Here is a 22,263-nt window from a genome sequence, read left to right as displayed (position 1 = left end):
ATCTACACACGCGTATAATTTAACGCGCGCATGCGAAATTATATGTGCTTGTATATATATACGCGTGTGCATATACATGTTCCATAATAGGCGTTTAATTTTATGCATGCACGCTTTATTCTGAGTGCTTGTATACTTACAAATATGCATGCACATATGAACTACACATACATTTTTATTGATGTTTTGACGTTGTGTGAATGAAATAAAGCCAAAAAATAAACCAGTGTAATGCAGTTCTGAGGTTACCGTCGTTTTACTTCGGATTTACTTGGTCGCTCGTAGATATTCTAGCATAAAACTGCTGTTCTAGTCACTTTTCGGAGATGTCTTAAGAAGTGAGAAAACATGTGTTAACAGATAGATTCACGTGCTGTTATAAAACAGTCTAATATATGCACGTTCCGTGGTAAAGCGCTAAGGTATTACGGCCCATAACGGATTTATAATTCAATGGAAATAACGTCAGCGTGAAGAAACAACAGATATCCCTGCGCATTTCATTGAAATTAAATGACGTTGAGGTAGAGTTTATATATTAATTCTGCATTCGTTTATGTGCTTTATGCTTAAATAGTTTTAACTCATGTCCATTTCGTGTAATAACATACATGTATTTAGAACTCCTCGGGATTCTGCATATGTTGTAACACGAAAAACATGCGTTATCCCTACAAAGAAACAAGAAATTTTATGTTTCAGCATAACAAATCTTGCATGTGATAAAATTCTTTCTATAGAGCCTTTCATTTTATTATTTTATTCAAATTGTGTAATTAAGGGTGCTATAGTTACCTGAATACACGTTTTACACTTAAAATGACATTAACCAATACTTGTCGCAGTGATTTAGACTGAACGCCAAACACCATGTCTTTATTGTAGGTATGGGTTCGAATGTGTACGTACTAACTGAGTTATAATTGCTTATACTCTAAAATCATCATGGGTTCGAACCTACACGATATGCACTGTGCAGTCTTAACAGATTTTCTAAAGTGAATCATCAGCCGAGAGGATCCGACTACCAGACCAATCTTAGTATATGAACTCGCCCAAAAGGTCATTTTTGAAGGTGAAAGTGTATTTTACTCCAGTAGAAAATCTTTAAGCGTCAACGATTTGTTTTATTTAGCGAGCCTAAAAAAGAATTAAATCTATAACACTTCCGCTTTTAGACACAATGTCTTTAATCAATTCGTAGTGGAGAAGATAGTGCGGATGGCGCCTCGCCCGAGGACCGATTTCACGACCACGCGATCTGTAGATTTGCGCTGGCTACATTCTTTTGCATAACTCTTCCCTAGGGAAAAATTCATACAGAAAACATTTCCTATTGGAATGCATTCCCATGGGAAACGCTTCCCTTGGGAACAGTTTCCTATAGGAAAGTATTCCCATGGGAAACTTTTCCCAAGGGAACAATTTCCTATGGGATTCCCAAAGGAATTCTTTCCCATGGGAAAACTAAATTATCTTTTATTTAAACAAATAAACTAGCCAGTGCCATAAAAGTATTTTTATAAAACAGCTATGATGTTTTTCTAATAGTTTATATGAAAATAAAAAATAAGGTTTTCCCATAGGAAATTCCGATGGGAAAGATTTCCCAAATGTTTCCCATGGGAAAACACCGTCCCATGGGAAAGCAATTTTCCCATGGGAAATGGCTGTTTCCCATAGGAAATCGGCCATTTCCCATGGGAAACAGAATATTATAATAGCAATATTTATTAAAATAATAAGATTAGAATGATGAAAGTTGTTGGCTGCTATATGGTAGATATGGGCTATCATTCAGTACGATTTTTAAGTCCAAAGCTTTTGCAGAAGTACTTGACGTTTTTGCCAATTATTGTCCGTGGCAAATTATTGGCGGCCATTATTTAAGAAAGCATATGTTTTCTCATACTTTGTAGTATGAGGTAATTATAGCAGAACAAACTGTAGCAAAGCCTTAAATTGAAGAAGGTCTTTGAGAACATATGCAGGAAGCTATCTAGGCACTTTTTAATGGGGTATCTTTGTATACGTCAACTACGCACAACTCATACATAAACTGTATTTGCGATTTAAAGTTTACTTGTAAGACGTAAGTAGTTTCTATAAAAATAAAATGCTTACTTATATCTATAGAAATGAGTTCATCTTTGGGATCGCAATAATATTCAGAGGGGCCAAGCCCCCGTCTCTCGTATGTCTGATCCAGCAATGCATACATCTTCGAACCTTACGGGTGGCACGAGGGATCATTCCCCTTATCCAAATACAAATGAAATGAGTTCATCTTTGGTATCGCATCATGCGAATATTCAGAGGGGCCAAGCCCCCGCCTCCCGTATGTCTGATCCAGCAATGCATACATCTTCGAACATTACGGGTGGCACGAGGGATCATTCCCCTTATCCAAATACAAATGAAAAGAGTTCATCTTTGGTATCGCATCAGGCGAATATTCAGAGGGGCCGAGCCGCCGCCTCCCGTATGTCTGAACCGACGTGTCAAGCAGCATCGAATCTCTACGCTGGCAAAGTGTGCCAGACTCCTGCTGCATATAAACCAGTTCTGACTGTGGCATCAAGAGGTACTGGGGGACAAGTACCTCCGCTGGTACAAATGCGCCCACATCGGTTTCCGTGCCAAGTATTATTATTAGTGGCACCGGAGGACAAGTACCTCCACATGGTACAAATACGCCCGCATCCGTGTCTTAGTAGTGGTACCGGGAGGCAAGTACCTCCGCCTGGTACGAATACGCCCTCATCAGCTTTTGTGTCAAATTATCTTTTGGGTGGTTCTGGGGAATGTGCTCCGCAGCAGGGTACAATTGTACCAGCATCCAAGTATATGCCGATTTATCCTATGGATGGGAGTGGGGTACTTGACCCTCATCATGGTACAGCTGTACCAGTTTTGGGTACAGTACAACAATCTAAGGCTGAAATATGGAATAGGCTGTGTCCGCCCGACATAAAACAGTCCACTTTGGTACAACCACCCAATTATAGGGGAGGAACAGGGCTGCAGGGCCCTACAACTGGTTCAAATGTGCCAGGAACTGTGCCCGCACTACATCCTACAGGTGGCACTTGGGATCAACCCCGTCCACTTGACGGGGGCAAGGATGCTATTGCTAGACCACCCTACCATATGGACAGCACAGGCGATCATCCCCCTCCTATTGACACAAATGTACCCGCAACAGTTTCTGCACCCAAACCCACAAGCTGCATTTGGAATAATATCCGTCCACCTGACCAGAACGCTCTGGTTCGACCACCCTACCCTGTGGTTGACACCGGGGTTCAGGCCCCTAGAATTAGTACAGATATGGCTCCTGTACCACATCTCACCGGTGGAACAAACGGTGGTTCGATCCTTTCCACATGGAGCTAGTGACCATGTTGTTGCACAAACACCCTACTGTATGAGTGGCACACTTAGTACAAATATACAAGCTCCCTCTCGCGTACCGCAACCCAGGGGTAGTCATTTGTGTCAACCCCTGACACGCGGAATGGGTATCGTTGGGGTTCAATCCATTCCAACCAGTAAAGCTGGGTCCGGTCTGGTCTCAATCCCAAATATTATAGTTGATGCATTGCCATCTTACCATACGACTACGTCCTTTGCGCAAATGCCCGTTAATGTATCTTTAGTGGCCTCGACACCATACACTATGGTTGCTTCAATGCCAGCTGATGCCGTGGGTACTCCCATGATCCGCACCCCAGCTTATGCAAATATGCATGCTACGGCACCGTTCCAAATGCCTGCCACAAGGGCACAGATCTTACCTAGGGTAAATGAGTCGATTGCGGCTCAGATCATGTACCCTTGGGGAGGTTCCGGTCTGTTATATTCGGATTCAAGAGATACAACCCCTTATGAACATCAAGTGAGTGCTGTGGCTCAAGCCAATTTACCAACCAATGGTTCCATCTTGAACCATGAAACCTGGGCCCCCAGGGGCTATTGGGGACTCAACAGCAGGCGCCTCATGTGCTCCCCAGTAATTCTGGTTTGCAAGACTATAATAGCTCGGGTGTGCGGTTTATGAACCAAAATTGGGTTGCCCTCGCACAACCTTCTGCAAGACCCTAAGAAAATTCCAAAAGAGACTTTAAGCTGCCAAAACTGCCACCATATGATGGCACCTCAAGTTGGCGAACCTTCCGTCATAAGTTTGAAACATATGCACGTTATAATAAGTGAGGGAAGAACAGAGCAAATTTCATATAGAATTGAACCTTTCCGGGAAGGAAGGGGAGTTCTTCTCAAACTCAATCAGACGTAGGCCTAACATCTCCTATGCAGAACTAATTATAAAATTGGAACGGAATTTTGGGGATTTAACACCCCCACCCACCCTCATCCCCTCTCCCCTCCCCACACACACACTGAAAGATATCTAGTCCAACTTCAGTCTGCTACACAACGCCCGGATGAGAGCCTTGACGATTGGTCAGATAGGGTGTTAGAATTGGCCACTGAGGCATTTCCATCCGTTGACCAGGAATTGATAGAATCACAGGCTGTAACCCGTTTTTGTTATGGAATGCGGGACGTAAGTGCAGCTGAACATATGGTCCATCTCAAACTAAATTCGGTACGCTTGTGCTTAGAACGTGCTAAGGAATTTCAACAGTGCCATAATGCATTACAGGACAATATGTCTCCGCATAAGGAATGTCCAAATATTAGGGCTACTAGGAAGTCAATTCCGAGATGTTCAGAGAGGCTTGCCTCCAGTACAGACTCAGATAGTTCAAGTCCGACTATTAGTTCTAAAGTCGCTCCAGGCCCAACGCAACATGCCCTCTCAGAGTTACTAAACAGTATGATTAAAGTCCAGGAGACCGCTAGCAAAAGCCAACTTAAATACCAAGAAAACGCTACTAAGCAGCAGACAGATTTGTAGAAAGCTATGTCTGAACTTACCGCCAAAGTTGAACAATCATTGTCTCCCTCTCCGTATAATCCTGGAAGAAATAAGTCTCGGGAAAACTGTCCGGGTTGATCAGGTAGTCCTAGTCGGAATGGGGGAGGCTGCTTTAATTGTGGGGGAAGTCATTGGCTGAAGAATTGTATTTTGCCTAGATCTCCAGGGAGATGCTTTAATTGTCAGGGAGATCACCTGAGAAGAGATTGCCCTGAACTGAAGGAGCAGAGTGATTCTCCGTCTGACCGGAGGGTCACTTTCCAAGAGTAAGCAATATTTCAAATAAGGTAGGGTGTCCTCCGTGATGATCACGGTAGGAGTCTTAGTTTTTATATTTATATTTGGATGTACACAGGGGGAGTACCCTTGTAAATTTTACATGATGTTGGTGAAATTTTACAACCGATCAATTCAGAATATATAAGACAGGGGAGGTTACACTTGTAATTGTAAATAATGTACATGAATTGCCTATTTTATGATTGGTCAGTTTAGGATGTAAAACAAAGGGGAGATTACCCTTGTAAATTTTATATGATGTAAGATATTAAACCAGGGAGGTTACCATTTTGTGTAGTGTATGTTCTCAAGGATCTATTTCTCCCTGCATTTACCACATGGTTGGCAGGGAATGTCCAGGCCATTTTGAGTATCCACCAGGTCGACGACTGGAAATAATTAATTCCCGATAGTTTGTTAATGCTGGAGTTGAATGCTCAGTATTTTGTCCTATGAGGGTTTTCAGATTTGGCAGCCCACAGGGCATTTTGTCCCATGAGATTTTCAGATTTGGCAGCCCACATTTGTTGGTCATTTTGTCAATGGGGTTTCATGATTTGGCAGCCCACATTTGTTGGGCATTTTGTCCTATGGGGTTTTCAGATTTGGCGGCCCACATTTGTTGGGCATTTTGTCCTATGGGGTTTCCAGATTTGGCAGCCCACATTTGTTGTGCATTTTGTCCCATGGGGTTTTCAGATTTGGCGGCCAACATTTTTTGGGCATTTTGTACATGGGGTTTTCCGATTTGGCAGCCCACATTTGTTGGGCATTTTGTCCTATGGGGTTTTCAGATTTGGCGGCCCACATTTGTTGGGCAGTTTGTCCCGTGGTGTTTCCAGATTTGGCAGCCCACATTTGTTGGACATGACTGCCCACACAGTGGCAGAAATTAATGGAACGTGCACTACGGGTGTTTTGGCCCTCACAGCCAAAAAAACTCGGGCCCTGTATTTCCAATAGAAGAGCGGACAGTTTCGTTATTTCCTGTAACTTTGATGTAAGGGAAAGTTTCCCTTGATCTAAGTAATTAAATTAAGCAGTGTTTATTCACTGTGTATTTGGTGTAGGGGAAAGATTCATTTATTAGATATTTGTATATGAATAGTTACATTTATAACCTATATCTGGTATGGATATATATACCTATATTCTGTTTCGTTTATTCTATAAATATCAAAAAGAAAATACAGTTTACTCTATAAATCACAATACAATTAAATAATCAACATATGTACGACAGTTATAACGCAAAGAATCAACAAGCTATAGCATATTCTTCAAAGGTGTTGCTGCCATAGCAAAAACATTGCGGCAGCCATCTTGGCGGCCTTTTTTTTAAATAAACTTGATACGTTTCGTCTAAATATATATTTCGTACTTTATACATTGTTTTGATAATGAAACTGTAGTAGGATGTATACAAAACTGAAGATGATTATCAATTTATTTTTTATTTTACCTGTTATTAGATATACATTGTGTTCTATATTGAATTACCCCACCCACTTATAAATATATATATTATAAATAATTTGAATGTATCCTTTAACAAAATAATAATATTATTACAATTTATTATCACTTGTTCAACACGGGATTGCATTGTGTAAGGAACAACAGTAAATAGAGGAATACAAACAAAGTATATTGACCGTATGTTCAAGAAAATAGTATTCATCACATTTAAGTCCATATAAAATTGGTATAAAATGTGTCAGAAAGTTGTATTTCATATCGATAAATGCATATAATTTTGCAGATTTATAACTTTAACATTTTTATAATAACTCCAAATTAATTTACAACAGTACAATGCTTTTACTTTGCAATTTTATGCATTGGGTATCATTTTCATGTATCAGCGGCCATGTTGGCGGCCATCTTGAATTTGAGAACTTTGCCCAGTGACTAGAAACTGGCATCAGGCAGTTCTGAAAACTACATATTCTGACGAACATTTTGATATGCAGAAGTTGATGTGCACATTCATAGACCACCTACTACCAGTTTTAAGGTACTTATTTGGCCATATTTGCAGCATGATTAATGAAGATTCTCTAATATATTTGAAACTTTCACTGAAATAAGTCGGTCTTTTACCCGGAAGTGAATCCAAAACATACCGAGGGAAATTTATGAAATTTATCTTGTGGCCACTAAAAACAAATGATTTCACTATACCTGTGTATTTAATATAAAATGGCCAGTTGGGTTATTACAAAGATTATTTAAGTCAGGCAGCTTCTTACTTGAGGTGACCAGGATTCATCAAATTAGTTCATTGTCCATAGTAAGCATTATTATGGAAAAATACAATATACATGTAGCAATGATAATTAATAAATTTGATGCAGACTTATAGATGCCTGACTGTGTCACATCAGTTCTCGAAAAGACCCCTATCAAGTAGTAGCCAAGGTATTTTAAAAGGAAATATGCAGATGCCCGGTAACTGGACGCCTACCTTCCATTCTAGCTGTCCGGCAACAATACGACTAGCCTCTCCGCGAATGTTTTTCTAGCTGTTTTGTGATCTTTTTATATATGAATACTGTATGGAAATAAAATTATTGTATCATTTTTTTGGCATAGGTTTGAATATTCACCTGTAAGGTGTATACAATATTTTAGAATTGATTACCGGACACCTAGAAAACCCCTATAGGATTGAAATTTGGATAGGCTAGGCGTTCTGTTACCGGTTGGCTAGAACACCGGCTAGGTTTCTGGTTACCGGATGTCTAGACACTTCCATTTATAAAATGGTAACTGTTTTTGCTGTGGGTCTCATAAGTCATGTTATTTCTGTCTGGTGACTACTCTCTTTCCATTATTATTGCTTCAGAATGTTTTGTAACAGGATGTTTTTTTTTTTGGATAGTGGGAATTTATGCCATATAATGAAAATCTTTTTGATTTTGAAATGTTTAGCCTTGCTGTATGTAAAACAATTTATGATCCTTTAAAAATAGATTCATAGTATAATAACTTTTATAGTATTTTGTGGTAAGTTAATTAAACCTTTCACAATCACATTATTAATTTAGTATTCATGAAGTTTTTGATTTTTTGTAATGTTTAAAGTACATGTAATGTATCTTCTTTCAGATAATATTTCTTGTTCCTTTGATGGTTCGTTCCACTATACAGCTGGTTCATATACTCCACAACAGCCAGGAAATTGATCTGTTTACTTTAAGATCCCAAGAAAATGTAATATATTTTGGATGTGCTTTGAGGAATCAGGAAAGTAACATGCAGCTTATGGCTCTTATTAAAAGTTTATTGCAATATATTATTTATTTATACCTTTGTCTAGGTTTTGTTGGAGCCAATTTAAAATAAATCTACTTCTACACTAATGATTTGTACAATGTGTGTACATGTACTATGACTATTAAATGGCTTAAACTGACAAAACTGGCATTATTGAAATTTAATTTCAACAATCTGGTTTTGAGGAGGATCAGTTGGTGTAAAGTCTTCATTACATTGGCTATTAGCCTGAGAGAAGTCCATGGCACTCAATAAGTACACGGATAATTTGAATGCTTAGCATAACATGTACATGTGTATAAGTTGATATCTCATTAACTTGTAGAATATAGTTCTAAATAATAGGAATTTTAATTAAGTATTCGAAGTAAATCAATTAATTGTAATTTAGTTTAATTGTAATGTGATTATTTTCAAATTTGATTAACCCATTCTTGACTTAGATATTGTGATGTGATTGAATTTGTTTTACCAGTTTTATTGCACCAAGAATATAGATTATGTAGTATAGGTAGTTTGTATAACGCAACTATTTTGAGGTTTCTTCAATTTATTGGACAGTACCAGTATAGTACGTGTAGAGAAAAACCTACAACATAAAACAGTAAAATCATGATCATAGAAAATACGAATTACAATAAAACAATAGGAGATGTGAAAAATGCAGATTTCACAAAAATAATCTCTCGCGGTAAATAAGTTATCATTGCATTTAAAAAGAACAAATACTAAAGAAAATATCTTACCAGAATCGACTAGCAAAGGTACACTTATGACATAGTAAATTGTCCAAAGGTAAGGACATTAAATTACTACAGTATAACAATAGTTCTAGAGTAACTTGCGTTCACTCGGACAATGATTCTCAAGAATGAAGAATAGAGGGCCGTGCAATTGTTAGTTCGCGCCAAAAGTTGTTATTTGTGCATGAAGATAACTGACCAATGAAAACGTCTTCTATCTACAAAACAAGTTCAAATGCATACTGAACATGATAATACAAACACGGAGTACGATACAATATGATACAACGAAACACAGAGTACAAACATGATACAACGGAATACGGAGTACTGATCATCGATATACGACCTGACTATAAATAAATGACTGAATCCATTTATCAGTTTAAATAAAGTGAAACTTGACTTTACTACAATTAGAATAAAGACTGTAAAGGTTCCTGAGATACATGAAGATAACAGATACTTTTACCAAAGACTTTTAAATCTTTTTTCAGGAAGGCAAGTGTTTCCTCTTTTTTATGAAGCAACTCAGTTGGTTAAGGGGCAGACAACTTGTGATCATGGTACATCACTACATGTATTGGTATTCCATTTTCACAATGCTGCTAGCTAGAATAGAAATAACATCTTGCTGTGGTACGGTCTGTGGAGACTTTTACTAGGTAACAACCATTTTTGATAGCTGTTAAAACAGTGTATACTTTTAACCCTTAGGCTGCATGAGGCAGCTATGTCTGTCTTCGCTACCAGTGCAGATCAAGATCAACATACACATCTGTGCAGTCTTTGATACTTAGCTAATTTTCTATGAGAACCCCCTATAAGCTATAAAAGGTACTGTCTCTATTTAAAGATTGATTAGTAAATTTTGCAATTTTAGCAGATTAAGGATTAACTCAATAAATGTTTTTTTAGAACATCCTATTTGCAGTAATCAAAATTTACAAACAAAGTACATTTTATATACTGACAGCACGCTGTTGTCAGTCTGTTTGTTAATATTTTAGAGCACTGGTTGTAAGAAATTACAGAAACATCTATTATCAAATAGTGATAACTCTGCTTTTATTAAATAAAGAGACTCCTAGGTTAATTATTTAAAATAATATGTTTTACTTATTTGTTACAGGATATCACAGATCGATTGAATATTCAACAATGATCACAGACCATGCAATGTTTGAATCTGACTTGCACTTTTGAATTTAGAAGAATCTGTGGAGGAGGATGAATGCTGAGACCTTTAATAATACATGATATTGCTGACACAGTGTGTCAGTCATCAAAGAAAGGTCATAACACTGCACAGTTGGTCAACAATGATTTAAATCCTGTCACATTCTACCAGTGGAGAAATATCTTTTCACACTATTTTAAACTTTTGAAGAAGACCACTTTATCATGTCTGCAGAAACACCTGGATTGTTAGTGTTAAACGTGACAGTCCAGTTAACTTACTAAAATCTACTCCTCCTTGCCAAACGAACATTATTGACATGGAATGACACAAGCCTGACAATGGTACCTGTATGAACTCATAAGAGAATAGTATTTGTCTGAAAAGTCAAAGGATTCTGTTTGTCCCAAACCACTTCAACTGAAAACTGAAATTGTGATTGGCGAGGATTTTTCTGAGAACTGAAAAAAGGAAGTGAATGTAAAAGATAGAAATTGTTGTTGAATTCAAACGTTTTAATATACAACACTTGAGCCTGTTTTGCTGTTCATATAGATGTGTTTAGCTGTTAAGGGTAAACAACAAGTAAAGGTTGTAGTTTCAGTTACCTACATTAAAGTATTGGCTGGAAATAAATATTTACTTTTCACCAGAGCTTGTAGCAGTGTAACCTTCATCAAAAGTTAAGCTGCTGTGATAATTATTAAAGTATTTTTAGAAAAAGGAATTTAGTATGTATGTTGCCATGGTAACATAATTCAAATTATATTTCATTGAAATTATGGATTTGTATTTCAATGAGGGATCGACAGTATATAATGTAATGGTAAAAGAATGTTCACTTTCTTGTATTGTCAGTTATAAGTAGCCAGTGAAAAAACAGATTATGAGGAAAGGGATGACTGAAATGTTTATTCTTACTTCGCCATGGTAACACAATTTTCCTAGAAAATATGGGAACATTTTAATTGCTGTACTTTCTAGCATTCTACTTTAAAATAAGCATAAACAATAAAAAAATCACTGGCAATATATGTTTCATTTATTTCAAAATAGTTATTTATTACCAGCAGGTAAAAGGCAAGTTATGAAGAAACAATGACAGAAATGTCTTATTCTTATAGTTATTACTCATATTACAAACACTGTCATAAAACAAAACATTTTATTTTTTTAACACGAAATTTTGAGATAATGTTTTTGAATACATACCACTTTATAATATTCAAGTTATCTGAAACACTTTTCCAAATTTAGCTCTTTTTAAAGTACTATTGTAGAAAACAGAATCAAATGCATATGTTGCCATGGTAACATAATTTAATAATGTTTTTATAGAAAAGAAAATGTGAAGTATTTTAGCCAGCTAGATCTTTGCACTCTAAGTGAATATCTAAATATTCTTTGTAAAAGAAGATTAGATTCTTTTTTTTTTAAATAGCCAGTGATTACCAATAAGTGAAAACACAAACTGAAGAAACAACGACTGAAATAGTTTATTCTTGTGGTTATTACACGTGTTACGAAATCTGTCATAAAAACAAACATTTTATATCTTTTCACATATAATTTTCAAATTTTACTTTCGAATACATATACTTCATTATATTCAATTTACAAGAAACATTATTTTAAATTAAGCTTTTATTTTTAAGTACTATTGTAGAAAAAGCAATTTATTGCATATGTTGCCCTGGTAACGCAATTTGAATAATGCTTTTATAGAAAATATGAAAGATTTAAATTAGCTGTATTTTCTGTTTTAAGTAAGCATCACAAAAATAAAATTTCATAGTAATAGAAGGTTCTTTTTCTCCAAAGTAGTCATTTAGCATCAGCATGTAAAAGACAAGTTATGAAGAAACACTGACAAATCTATCTTATTCTTATGGTTATTACCCATGTTACAAAAACTGTCATAAAACCAAATATTCTTAATATTTTCGTGGGAAATTTTCAGTTTATTTTTGTAAATACATATGCCTTAAAATATTTTACTTTTTAAAATCCTTTTTTCAAGCTAACATGTTTTTTTTAAAGTTTTATCAAAGAAAAGGGATTTTAATATATTTGTTGCCATGGTAACACAATTTTAGAAATATTTCCATAGAAATTGTAGATTTTAATTGATTATCATTATGTGTATCAAGAAGGGATCTTACTTATATCATGCAATTGTAACAAAAGATAAAAAAAAATTCAGAATTGTTAGCCATTACCAGTATGTGAGAAATAAACTAGAAAGAAAGGAAAACTGAAATATACTGGTTTTATTTTTAATATCTATGTTACAAAATCTGTCATAAAATTGACAATTTTGAAGATTTTCATCTGAAATTTTCAGGATTTATTTCTGAATGAATATACTTTCTAAATATGCAAAAACCTGAAAATGTCAAAATTCCTCATCTGAACCCATTTTCTCAGTCATGGTCACATTTCATGAATAATGCCCATTTTTACTTAGAATTTCATGTATTTTTGATACACTTTCAATATATTTTTGTTAGTACTTAATGGATTGAATTCAAACTTTAAATAATTCTTCCACATTCCCATCCTCATCAAATGCAAATCTTTGACAATCGTGATAAAATTGTTTTTTATTCAAATGTTCTTTTTCAACAATTACATAAATATTCTGAGTAGTTATATTAAATAATACTGAAATAAAAAAGAATTTTTAAAAAAGAACCACAGAAACTGTTTTGTAGGGGGAAATGTAACATTTGGAAATATTTTTAGAAAGAACGAGGTGGAACATTAACAATGATGAAAAAAGTATCAAAATCGGTATACAAAAAAAAAAAGATATAGCCATTTGAATACCACCTATATACTGAAATGGCAGCCATTTTGGGCACAGTGACAACACCATTCTTTCCTTATATGGGCATAACAATTTATGGTAAATCAGCGAATAACAACGAAGACAATTATATTTTGCGGGCCATAATCTAAAATGAACTTACGTTTGTATGTAAAGGTGCACAACGTTTAAGTTCCCTGTATAATTGTATTTAACATAATTTGCCGATGTTACGTGTCAGTAGCTACGAACAGTTTTTTAATAAGAAGTACGCGATTTTGGAGTAGTATTTTTACATTGAGACTTTTGAAAGAAATGCGTATGTACAAAATTATTGAAATACACCCGTAAACAAGTAAAGAAAAGGCTTGTGACTATGTTAAAATGAAGATTTTGGTAACATGGAGAAACGTGTCATTGTTTAGAAAAAGATAATTTATTGAACACTTTTAAAGCACATATGACTCACTACAATATTTTTCTTGTCAATTACAGCTTAGATCAGACAGTTTGACAATAGTGAAAAAGGACGCATACAAATTACTTGAAGAGGCAATAGATTCAATTAAGGAACACACTGATCGATTCAAAGAATGTCTAAGAGAGGAGACGGCCAGTTCGCTTACATCAATTGAAACAGCAAGAATTGAGGCAGAAACAAGTTTGAGTGAAAAGGCAGATGATATTGTACAAATAATAAACGAAGCCTACTCTAAAGTTATCCAAGAAAAAGAAGAATTACAAAACAGAAAAGCAGAAAGCGATGTTTCAACTGCAGGGCGCAGTGATCATGAAGATCATCTTGATGAAGACAAAAGTATCATATTAGATAATGATATAAAGATAGAAAATGACGAAACAGCTATGCAACAAGAAGAAAAAAAAACTGAAACAAAAACTCCATTGAAAAATCTCTATAAAGGGTACAATGCCGAACACAAAACAGACAGCCTGGAATCACTCGCTTTACTGCATGGACATTCAGATGAAGTAATAATTGTTGACAATGAATCCGTACTATTTCAAAAACGAGTAAATGCAAATATCAAACATGATTATTCCAGACACAGAATGGTCTTAATGGGACAAAATGAGAGACTCAAACAACAAAGGAAGGGTAAATATCTCTAAAATACGTTGGTATATAATTTCATAAAACACCCATCTAAATATTCCAGTTACAGAAAACAGACTTCAGCCCTATTACATGATATAATGATATAATGATACAAGAATTATTAACATTACTTATTTAGTATGATATATATCTCATATATATTGATTTGTGCATTGTTTATTTTGAAGTTCTTCAGCGAAGACTTATTGAGACCTACGAAGAAAACTATTCAAAATTACAAGTATCACCCTTATTGGAAGAAGAAGATGCGCCATTGCTAGACTTGTATGTCTCCCCTATGATGAAAATACTTGAACATCACAGAGTACAAAGCAAAGAGATTGAAGTACTTTCATACCACGATGTATTTTTCAAGTTCAATAAAGAATGCAAAAATATATATGTTACTGGAGATGCAGGTATCGGAAAAACTGCGTTTTGTCAGCGGATGGTGCTAGCCTGGTGTGTTGCCCATTCTCAATCCAAACCTCATACTGCGTTATGTTCCTGCTTTTCTAAAGGAAATCTACAGGAAAAAGATTCTTTTTTCTCTAACACGGATTTAGTGGTTTTAAAATCGTTTGACTTTTTGTTTTACGTTTCTCTTCGCGAGACGAATTTATGTCACATAGAAGATATCATCATTCAGCAAGTCAGCTGTATTAGTAACAAAACTTTTCTCGTAAACATACTTGATACAAAAAAATGTCTTATAGTTATAGATGGTTTAGATGAGTGGAATCACTCTCTGGTGCAAGCATCCTGTCCGCCGGGTCAAAAAGTACCACAAAGGCAGACTTACAAAAAATGTACATTTCTAACTACATCAAGAACGTCTAAACTTGATATCATTCGGCTGAGAACCAGTGAAATTGACCATCAGGTTGCAATAAAAGGTATTGGTAAAAATGATCATGAAAAACTCGTTAATGCCGTTGTGAAGCATTTGAATTGCATGTACAACACAAGAAGAGATCCAAAAGAGATTATTAATTTTTTAGGAAAGAATGATCTTGAAGATTTATCTGAAATTCCTATTGTTGTTACGCAGCTGATCTGCCAATGGTGTGAGGAAGTGTCATCGAATACATGTAAATCAGTTGTGTATGGTAAAACAGTTAAAATGTTGTTCATCAGAAGCAAAACATTAAACAGTCAACAAAAAGAAATGCTCTCTGTTGAAACAACTACGTTTCCAGATGAGTGGAAAAAAGTACCACTTTTACAACATTTAGCAGAGTTTGCGTATTCGACATTATTTTCTGATGATGTGAATACATCGGGTCTAGTGTTTGGTTATGAGCAATTGGAGCAAAATCTGCATGGTTTAACCAGTGAGGACATGGAAATGCTGTGTAATGTAGGCATTGTCTCAAGGAATAAAGTGCCCGCAACGTTATCACAACGAAAGATCAAACTTCACTTTTTACACAGTAGTTTCCATGAATTCATGTCTGCTGTTCATATTGCAATGAATTATCGTGAATCAACTGGTTTACCTGCCACGGTAACAAACTACTTTTCAAAGGTATCAGACTTTCTCGAGCTATCAAATGTTCTTGTTTTCCTAGCAAGTCTTTGTCCTAAAGGGTTACAAACTCTAAATAAACAACTTTTGGATATACTTAGTAAGGACGAACGGTTTGTTGAATATAGGCAGTTGCATTTCCATGGATTCATGTCATACAAAACTAATATCAGGTATAATAGGTACAGAGAATGCAATTCAAATTTAAAAGCCCTTCAGACTCTTTGGTTAACATGTTCAAGAGAAAGTGATCGAGCTGGTTACGACAGTACTACATATCAGCTGACAGATCTCTATATTGACGACGAAACTCAAAAAACTGATGTCGAAAAACTCATTCAGGCCAGTACAGATACACTTTTGTCTGTTTCAACATGCTGTGGCATCAATGGTCCTTCCTCTGTTGACAGTCTTGCTAAGCTGCACATAAAACAAGAAGAAGCTGTCAGCCTTCTTCCCCGGTACACTCATTTAAAATGTCTGGTTTTAAGTGATTGCAAATTGGAAGAATTCTCACTAAATAATCTAACACAACTCCGGTCATTGCATTTATTCACTGTCATGCTGCAACATGATGATCTCAGCAGTATATATGAACAACTTGCAGTTAAAGCAGTTAAAACAGATCTGATACAAATTTCTTTAGTTCGTGTAAAATGTAATAAACATGGCTTTAAAGGTTGCAGTTTGGGAACTAAAACGGAACATAGATCTGAACGACATACAAAACTAGTAACGCTTGACCTGAGGCGTGTGCCTTTTATTATTGCGAATCTGGATACTAGCCAGCTTGAATCATGCAATATTGAAACAGACGTAGATATTCCAACAAAACTAACCAGTTGTCTTGAAGGTGCTCTGAAGTTACAGTATTTAACATTTGACTTAAGCAATAGTGATTTGGATGCCAATAGATCTCTAACATTTGGTGAAGCTTTGTTAAATGTATTGCCGAAACTCGTGGATTTAAAATACCTAAAATTAGTTAATGTGGACACTGGAGATAATGAATTTAAATTGTGTCCTAGAATAAGGGCTTTGGAACAAGTAAAGCTATGGTTGGTTACACTTACGTTACAATCACTGCGAAATTTTATAGACACATTGCTGAGAAGTAACGTCATGAATGTGGAACTGCTCTCATGCAAAATAAACCTCAAGAGAGGATCGTGTGGGAAAAGTGAAATACAAGAAATTGTAGGAAAAGTCAGAGCAGATATGAGATTTATGGTAACAAAGTGTAGCAAACAGAATGACCAATTATTAACATTAGAATTCGGATCTGTGAAAAACGAGTATTCGACAAATCTGTAGACATTTTCCTTTCCGATGGAAAAAAGAATGGGTGTTTATTCAGTTAATAATTAAGGGAGATAACTTGATGACTGATAATTTAGATGAAATAATAGAAACCAAGCTAATAACACCTCGGGCTTGTGGTGTATTTATTAAATCCTATTCATGCTGAGTTTCATTCACCAAAGAGCATAAAACTGCCAGAGCTTTACTGTACTTGGCTGATTTGGTATAACTTGTGTTGATATTTGAACATTTTGTTCAATGTAACATTCATATCGTTATTATTTGATACTGTAGTCTTTGGTGGATTGTAATCATGTGTTTTGAAAAGTTATGTTTTTATGAGAGTTTATGTTTAGAATTCCACCGGTAACCTTTTTTTCTAGTCAGTTAGAACACTATTATACATTTAATTCAATCTAACTTTCTAATAAACATATTTTCTTGCAAAGACACATAAAGTCATAATTTTAGATTGTAAAGGCTTCCGTAAGCCTTTCCAGTACAAGTTTGGTAGAAAATTATGTATACATCCAATTCTTAAATGGTAAAATGTGGTCATGATGTAATCGGCGAGGGGCATGCGACTTTACCCTATCGTGAAATAAGCACCCTCCTTTAACCCCAATCAAATCAATATCGGTCCGTTATTAGCTAGATATTGGTCTTCTAGTTAGAGCAGGCCAAGTTTCTTTCCCACGATCAATTTTTGTTACTTCCGAAGCTTTTGAAATGCTCAGTATCGCTTCTTCCTGACACCACTGCATGGTTTAACTTATCCATCGTTTTCATCGTAAACGTCGTATATACAGCGGATACGCTTAGTTTATGGTTTATTGTAAGTTTCATTACAGCTGTTCCTGATGGTTTTGTTAATACCCTGCATAACGAAGTAAAAAATCTGCTTATTTTTATTCAACTTAACTGACATGTGGAGGTTGTTTAGAACTAGAACGTTTACTGTCAACTTCACTTTCGGTCACCTAAAACCATTCCATTGATTTCACCTGTTTAATGTTAGAGTAGTGTAACAAGTTACTGCATGGCATAGTTTGATGATGCAGGGGCACAATATGCCAAAATTAGTGATATACGCCATCTAAAACTACGAATATGAAGGTGTGCGTTCTCTTTAGCTATTCAGTCAGTAGTTACTGAATTCTTCAATTTGAGGGCCATTTTAATTTAATATTTTCGACTCCATTATACATGTTTGGTAACCATATAGTTTACGATCAGTCATATATCAGTCATTCCTTGAGGAAACCTGTATAAGTGACAGTACTGGGAAATCATAGTTTTTCTTGTGTTCAAGCAGAAATTAGAAACGAGACAGTGTTATTTAGTTATCTAAGCAAAATCATCCGAAATAATAGAACCACACATGCACCATAAGAAAACAGAGGTTTATAGATAACAGGCCAATTTTGGACATAAAATACACAGTTAAGTTAAATTTCATTAAAATGCTATCAAGCTTTTTCTAAATATTCAAAATGTTTGATGCTAAGTTACTGATTATACATAAATTTTCGCATAAATGTGAAATAAAAAATTCACGACATGCACGACGACGTCATGCTATTTACACAGCGTTCTTTATGTCATGTCTCTAAATGCGCCGAGTGACTTTCTTAAAAACATTGTTATTCTTAACTCTCACCCCGCTAAATTTCTACAATTAACTTGTCCATTTTTCAATTTGGTAAGCACCATTAACTGTTAAAAGGGTCGGACTAAAAAGATAACACTGAATGGCGAACTGTGCAGATCAAACAAATTTCTATGCAAAAACTCAAATGTTAAAGTTCAAGCAACAGCTGGAAATTTATTATTGTCTGTACGTATTCATCTGACGCTCATGAATACTCCGTATGTTTCCGTAAATTTAGTTTTAATGTCCGAACAAAAAGTGATGGTCTAAGAATTATTGAAAATCAAGTCAGTATATACTTCTTATGTTTGTGTAATTGACACTATTTTGTATGTGCAGATAGCCATGCGGATAGGAAACCTGTTACTTAATAGTAATTTGCGTTCCGAAAGTAAAATCACTTTTTTGTCTTTCTGTTTTTCAGAGAACACAGTGCAAAAATATAAACGTTGTATTTAAAAAACAGACCACTCTAATCCCGAGATGTTTTCCTAAATATCTATTGTTCATATCGTTTTTCAAAGTCCTAAATATAATTTTCTACCCTACTATAGAATTTCAAAGATTGTCTGGTTAACTTAGCACAGCAGTTTTCGAATAGACAATCTGGTCCTTTAACGTACACGGTGTATACATGTAGCACCGATACACGCGAATTAAGCCGACATTCTTGGGAAGAACCAGTACTAGCCTCTTACTTTAGCTGGAGGCACGTGAGAGCATCTCAGAAATTTCCAATTCCTGGACTGGGATTCGAACGTCGGACCTTTGGATTGACAGCCAATATATTGTTCATGAAAATATATTAATACAATTTACTGAAGTGTTCTTAAGTTACGAAAGAACGGATGTAAACAAAACTGAACAAAGTATCTAGAAAGAGGTAGGAAAGTAACCTAGAAGGGAAAAAAAGAATAATGTATATTTTAACAACTGCTTAAATGATAAAAAATAAATATTCATTAGTGTAGGGATAACACACCGAAGGTCGAGGTCACAAACATATCCCAAGGGCTTCTGCAGACGTTAATACACAAAACAAACGTGTATTGTCGCTATTCATGCATACAAACATTACACGACGATTTAAAAGCACACCCTGAAGGTTTTTAAGCGATTTTTTTTATCTCTCGTTATTACAAACATAAAATTATTAATTACTGTTCATATCATTTCACAATTTGGTGGACTCGATCACAGTTTCAAGAATAATAACCTTACATTCGAGTTCTATTGAGTACGGACTCTGTTGGAGTATGGATGAGTACGAACGTAGTGTCAAGCTTCCAAACGGTTTACATGTATATAAATTCTTCGAGAAATTAGATAAAAGCATACCGACTAATACTTACCAAAATCATAAATATGATTCCTAAAAACAAAGAATCGCACAGGTAAACACGTGATTCTTTAACATTTACGGTTGTCTACAAAATTTTACTCGACGCCGAGTTCTAAAAGGGGAATAAACAAGAGAAGAAACGAGCACAAACATTGTTGGGGGCAGCGCATTTGGCGTTAGTTACTGATACAGTTAAACATTCTATGGTTTAGATTGTATCTTTAATGCTTCAAGAAGAGGTTTTTATGAAAGAAACAAAACGCAGACACCAGATAACAATCTGCGCAGAAATACATATACGTCCCTGGGAAAGCATTTCAAAAATAAAAATCGGGTTTTAACAGCACGTGAGTTGCCTTGTTTGCACACGGTTTTTCTCCCGTTAATACATGTACTGTTATGGTAAATGTTTGTTTGAAAAACATACATGTGCAGTGTAAAAGTATAACAAAAGTTGTAACATCTTTTCTTTATTTTGATTTACGATTATGAAATAATTCCTTTTTAGCTGGATGCAATAAATGTATGTTTTGCCCGAATGACTTAAATGTAAAACCTTCTCTGATCTGTCAGATACATCTTTTTCGTGTTTTTTGCGCATATGAGCTCACGGATTGTTTCTTTTTTCTTCTTTTTTCTTTTCTTTTTTGATATTAAAAGAATATAAAAATGAAATGAAAAGAATGTATCACTGGTTCTATATATGGATAGAAATATATGGTGCTCGGGTAATTGTTTTTCTTAAATTCTATAGAGCCTCGTTAACATATAAACACTTCTCCTTCTCTTGGGAGCGTACACGTCGCGGACAGGGCATATGGCATCGACGGATGTAAACCATAATTATATTGGGGTGTAGTCGTTGATGTCCCGACTAATAACCGAGGGAGTGGCCCTGAAAAGGACTTGGAACAAAGAGGATGAGCCATACAGACTGTCGACGAATCTGCATGGGGGAGTCTTAACTGTACTTTGGTCCTTTATCGCACATAAGCTTCGGCCACCATAATTCTAGCGACTTGTGTGGTACTGACAGGACTCCTGTATGGCTGTACGATGAGCGCTGTGGCAGACACCTTCGAGGGACACCATGAGAGGCATGGATGTGTTAACCAGAAGAATATCTACCTGTATAATTCACTGATGACATGCAGAAAAGACCCCAAGCTTCTTGAGCCCTACGCTCAACTTTGGGGCGAGATGGGATGGGCATCGACACCAGCAACGAAGGACCAGCCAGTACCATGCGGCGACCAACCGTTATTGTTAGGGAGAGCTTGCCGTCTTGGACTTATTTGGCTTATGCTCGGCGGAAATTGAGTAGAGGTAAATTTTCTTTACCGCTTTGGCTTCTAAAATTATTTCTAACAGCATGCCTGGTGACATGCCGGGGTCCATACCTTTACATAGCGTAATGGCGTAATGCTTTGACGAAATGCACCCTTATTAAACATAAACACAGACTGACTGACTGACTGACTGACTACTATCTAAACAGTTACCGTCGAGCCTGGTATGTCAATTTGCACCTAGGATCAGTGAAATAGAATATACCGTTAGGAAAATGAACGTACAAGTATAAATGACAACACGTTCGTTCAATTTCAACACTTTTTTCCGGCATTTCATATTAACGAACATGTTAGCAGATGAAAGTGTCCCAATTGAATTGATAGTATTTATAATGGAGAGTGAAAAGAAAACCTATTTCCACACTAAAAAATGTACGTTCATTTTATTTCGAGGATTAAAATATAGAAAATGTAACTAAAATGATGCTTATGTAGTATAAAGCTAGGCCACAGACGACTTTAAATGGGTAATACGGCTTGGTAAGTAAGAAAAACATAACTGTCTACCTGACATTTACTCGATACTGCGTTGCAAAGGGATTTTTCGCAGATTTTTTTTCAGAGAAAAATCCACACAATCTTATGAAAATATGCATAGATTATCTTAAGAAGTTGAGCTAGCCCGTTATGTATGAAGTGTTTCAATCATTACTTGATCACAGTAAAAATTGCATATGATTACGAGTCAAGAGGTCCGGTAACGCTACCTCCAATCCAGCTTAGCATATGAAACGATCCA

The 22,263-nt window shown here is 35.7% G+C and overlaps 2 protein-coding genes across 3 annotated transcripts in view; both read left to right on the top strand.

The window, feature by feature from the left end:
- The window catches only part of LOC128554552 (uncharacterized), a 45,178-nt gene extending 26,575 nt beyond the window's left edge, over positions 1-18,603 (top strand). The window contains exons 4-5 of the mRNA XM_053535822.1: positions 13,728-14,349; positions 14,538-18,603. Of these exons, the coding sequence (XP_053391797.1) occupies positions 13,728-14,349; positions 14,538-17,191 (3,276 nt within the window). The 3' untranslated portion in view covers positions 17,192-18,603. The remainder of the gene's footprint in view (positions 1-13,727; positions 14,350-14,537) is intronic.
- Positions 1,411-13,695, top strand: LOC128554553 (uncharacterized). 2 transcript variants are annotated; one of them, XM_053535824.1, is made up of 3 exons: positions 1,411-8,474; positions 9,745-9,908; positions 10,376-13,695. In XM_053535824.1, the coding sequence occupies exon 1, from the start codon at positions 2,197-2,199 to the stop codon at positions 3,394-3,396; it is 1,200 nt and encodes a 399-aa protein (XP_053391799.1). In that variant the 5' UTR covers positions 1,411-2,196; the 3' UTR covers positions 3,397-8,474; positions 9,745-9,908; positions 10,376-13,695. The 2 variants fall into 2 exon arrangements, with proteins under 2 accessions (XP_053391799.1, XP_053391798.1); XM_053535823.1 differs by having other exon boundaries at positions 1,411-9,908.
- Positions 18,604-22,263: the final 3,660 nt, after the last annotated feature.

Source organism: Mercenaria mercenaria, unplaced genomic scaffold (assembly GCF_021730395.1).
Source record: "Mercenaria mercenaria strain notata unplaced genomic scaffold, MADL_Memer_1 contig_522, whole genome shotgun sequence".
Classification (NCBI taxonomy): Eukaryota; Metazoa; Mollusca; class Bivalvia; order Venerida; family Veneridae; genus Mercenaria; species Mercenaria mercenaria.
Note: the sequence above shows the minus strand (reverse complement) of the source record. Positions and strands in the feature narration are given on the sequence as shown.

Coding starts and splice junctions, on each gene's coding strand:
- LOC128554553 (XM_053535824.1), top strand. CDS start 2,197: ATGTCTGATCCAGCAATGCATACATCTTCGAACCTTACGGGTGGCACG.